General features: G+C 29.4%; 1 protein-coding gene across 1 annotated transcript; it reads left to right on the top strand.

Moving 5' to 3' along the window:
• Positions 1-277: 277 nt before the first annotated feature.
• Positions 278-3,165, top strand: LOC124360288 (guanine nucleotide-binding protein subunit gamma-1-like). The gene has a single exon (XM_046813790.1). The coding sequence runs from the start codon at positions 596-598 to the stop codon at positions 806-808; it is 213 nt and encodes a 70-aa protein (XP_046669746.1). The 5' UTR covers positions 278-595; the 3' UTR covers positions 809-3,165.

Raw genomic sequence — 3,165 nt, 5'->3', positions numbered from 1 at the left:
CACATTCTTAAAATGTGATAGTTCCATTAGTTCATTTCTTTGAAGAAGTTAACTGTACACTAGAGAATATTTATTTAAGTAAATTAGTTTTAATTTTGTACGTGTTAATGTAATTGTTTTTCATTGATTATACGTTGTTTGAAAATGTAAAGTAACAAATTCATCACCTGGTAACCAGTGGACGTGACGGTACAGTACTTTTAAGCACTGTAGAGACTTTCTGAAGCCTGCCACCTCAATATTCAACAAACTGAAAAAAATCCCGTCATCTATCCTTCACACTCACAGTTCACCCTCACTCCTCACAGACTGTCCAGCTGTTCAGGTTCAGTGAGCAAGGAAGTCAGGCGACTTATTTGATGTGCTGATCTAATCTCGTTGGTTTGTGATTGATTAAGTGGATTATCCTTTTTAGTGAAGTTGAAGGGTATTGAGTCGAGCTTTTGGTAAAAGTTGGTTTATGAGTCAATTGTAGATTGCGAGTGTAGTTTCAACTACTTGAAACGGATCATCATTATTAGCCTTAAAATAGGCTGTTTTTCTTTTGTCAAGTTCCAAACCACGCCCTAAAATAGGCCTGTCAGATACTGCTGTTATGGATATGATGATTTCCAACTTGCAACAACAGAGGCAAGTAACAGAACAGCTAAGGAGGGAAGCTGCTATAAAACGTATAAGTGTTTCACAAGCTGTACAAGATATCATGAAATTCATCACCGAACACGAACAAGAGGATTGCCTGCTGGTTGGTTTCAGCTCTCAAAAAGCGAATCCATTCAGGGAAAAAAGTAGTTGCAACTTGCTATAATTCATTATTGATATCTGAAAAGTAATGTAGCCTATGTGTTCTTATGTTTTAAGGGACCAATTAAATTGTCAACTTAATTTCCCTTCTAGCACACTAACTTTCTATTTTTTAAATTATGATTTAACCTTGTGAATAATGATTATAAAAATGTATTGATCTGGTCCAGTCTATTTTTAAACCACCAATCATTTAAAAGCAGATTTTGTTTTGAGCCTATATGAATATTAAGTTATATTGTTTTTACCAAAATATCTTCTTGTTGAGTAAATTTTGTCCAAGGTTTTAATTTGTTACTCTATTGAAACATTATTATATTGTGCCATTTTATTTTTTTGAAAAAGAAAAATTAAAATATAAATTTTTATCTACTAGGCTTGGAGTAAAGGCTTACTTTGACTTTTTTTAGACCTATTGTATAGGTAGTTTTGGATAAAGAACAAATAGTTTAAAATCAAGTTAGGCTTAGGCCTTCCAAATTTGAAAATGCGTTCAGACTAGATTGATAAACCTTTTTCTTTCTGAAACCTAGAACCTTAAGAGAAAATATACTTTTATATAGATTTGTTCTCTAAGCTTAGTAGCTTATCTATTTATGCATTGATTATCTATTAAATTCAGATGCAATTGTGAAGTTTATATATATCGACTGCTATAATTTTCTTTTTAATATGTAGCCTAATAATAATTATTCTGGGCATAATTTAGAGTTTGTGTTATCAAGATTAAATTGAAATAAATAAAATAATTATGACACTTGTTTTTATGTAGCCCATAGGCTAGTTAAGTATTCATTGTTTACTATTTGGTTAAATGCCTTAAATAACGTACTATAATACAAAATTTTATCGAAATTCAAATGTCAAAATTGGCAATGTTGCAGCACTTAAAAGGATTAATAGAGGAAAAATTGAGGTTTTAGCAACTTTTGTAATACTTATAATTTTAATAAATAGGCTAACTATGGGTAATCATAGTAATATAATTTTTAAACTATTAGATTTGTTTTGCTCCTACTGTGTTAGTTTACAGGTGATATAACTGTTTAATAATAGAACATAACATAAAATTGGAACTTAAAAACGTGGTATTAGGTACAGTTTAGAAGAAGTTAGATCAGGATAAATGGACAGACTACCTATCCAATCCTTATGTTCTACTATATGATTATTTCATATTTTTGTTCACGCAATACTTCAGTAATAACATTTTGTTATAGATAGGTCTATAGGCCTATATAATATATTAGGATTGAGTCTTTTTACAAGATATTTATGAATCTCTACTGTTAAATTTTTGTTAAAAATGTAAACTTAAAGTTCCTAAAGTCATCAGAAACTACATATAACTGTATTTACACAGGTCATACATACCCTTATAGAAAAAGCTCAACAGGGAAAGAGTTCAGACTAGAGAATTTAACTTTTGCTTAAGAAGGTACAATTTTTAACTTTGACAAGGTTGAATTATCATTGGTAGGTTAAGCTGATGAATTGTCACTTCTAGAAGATTTTTAACAAGTTGATTTACATTGGAGGGGTAAGTAACTGCATCATAGTGAAAAGTAATTGCTGATTAAGATCAAATAACCAGCTAAAATCATATGATCAGCTGAAAACGGTGCTTTGCTGTATGTATAAAATAACAGTGTTAAGAGAAACAGGATGAAATATCATTGAAACTTACGAAAAAACAGTTTGTAATATTTAAATATTACTCTTGTATGGTAGTTATGTTATTTTCAAAAAAGTTAGACATATAGTCAAAATCATGTTCTTATCGGTCGAAATCTGTTCATTTGATCTTAAAAAAAGATGTTAACAAAATTTGTAAAAATTACTTAACTCAGATTTAACTATTAATATCTCAACATAATTTTTTATTGCAATAAATCCTTGAAAATATTTTATAGCTGCTAATAACTATCAGACAGGTCTTGCATGTGATAACTAACTTATAAGTATATCTGTAAGAATTAAACTTCGAACTTGATACAACTTTTTTACTTCAATCACAGTTTTAATAATTGATTATTAATCTTAAGGAAATGTCTTTTATACCAAATATTAAAACTGTGACTATTTTTGTAGAAAACTAAAGTAGCTTTTATATTAAAGCCTACAACTTATTTTATTTTAAGTATGATGAGTAAATTATGTGTTGATTATAAAACGTACATTTGGTAGAACCATACACGTGAATCTGTTTCAACTAGCTTGTGTAAGGTTGCTAATGTGTAGTAAATAACTCCCAAGTGTTGTACACTGTGCTCGTTATCACTGTGTCAATGTGCTATGTATGACTGACAGATTAGTTGATGTAAGTTAAATATTGCAAATTAAAACTCTTTATACAAACTT

This window comes from Homalodisca vitripennis, chromosome 4 (assembly GCF_021130785.1).
Source record: "Homalodisca vitripennis isolate AUS2020 chromosome 4, UT_GWSS_2.1, whole genome shotgun sequence".
Taxonomy (NCBI): domain Eukaryota; kingdom Metazoa; phylum Arthropoda; class Insecta; order Hemiptera; family Cicadellidae; genus Homalodisca; species Homalodisca vitripennis.
The sequence above is the reverse complement of the archived record's forward strand: the minus strand, read 5'-3'. Positions and strand labels throughout refer to the sequence as shown.

Excerpts from the sequence above, each read along its gene's own strand:
- LOC124360288 (XM_046813790.1), top strand. The coding sequence starts at position 596 with ATGGATATGATGATTTCCAACTTGCAACAACAGAGGCAAGTAACAGAA.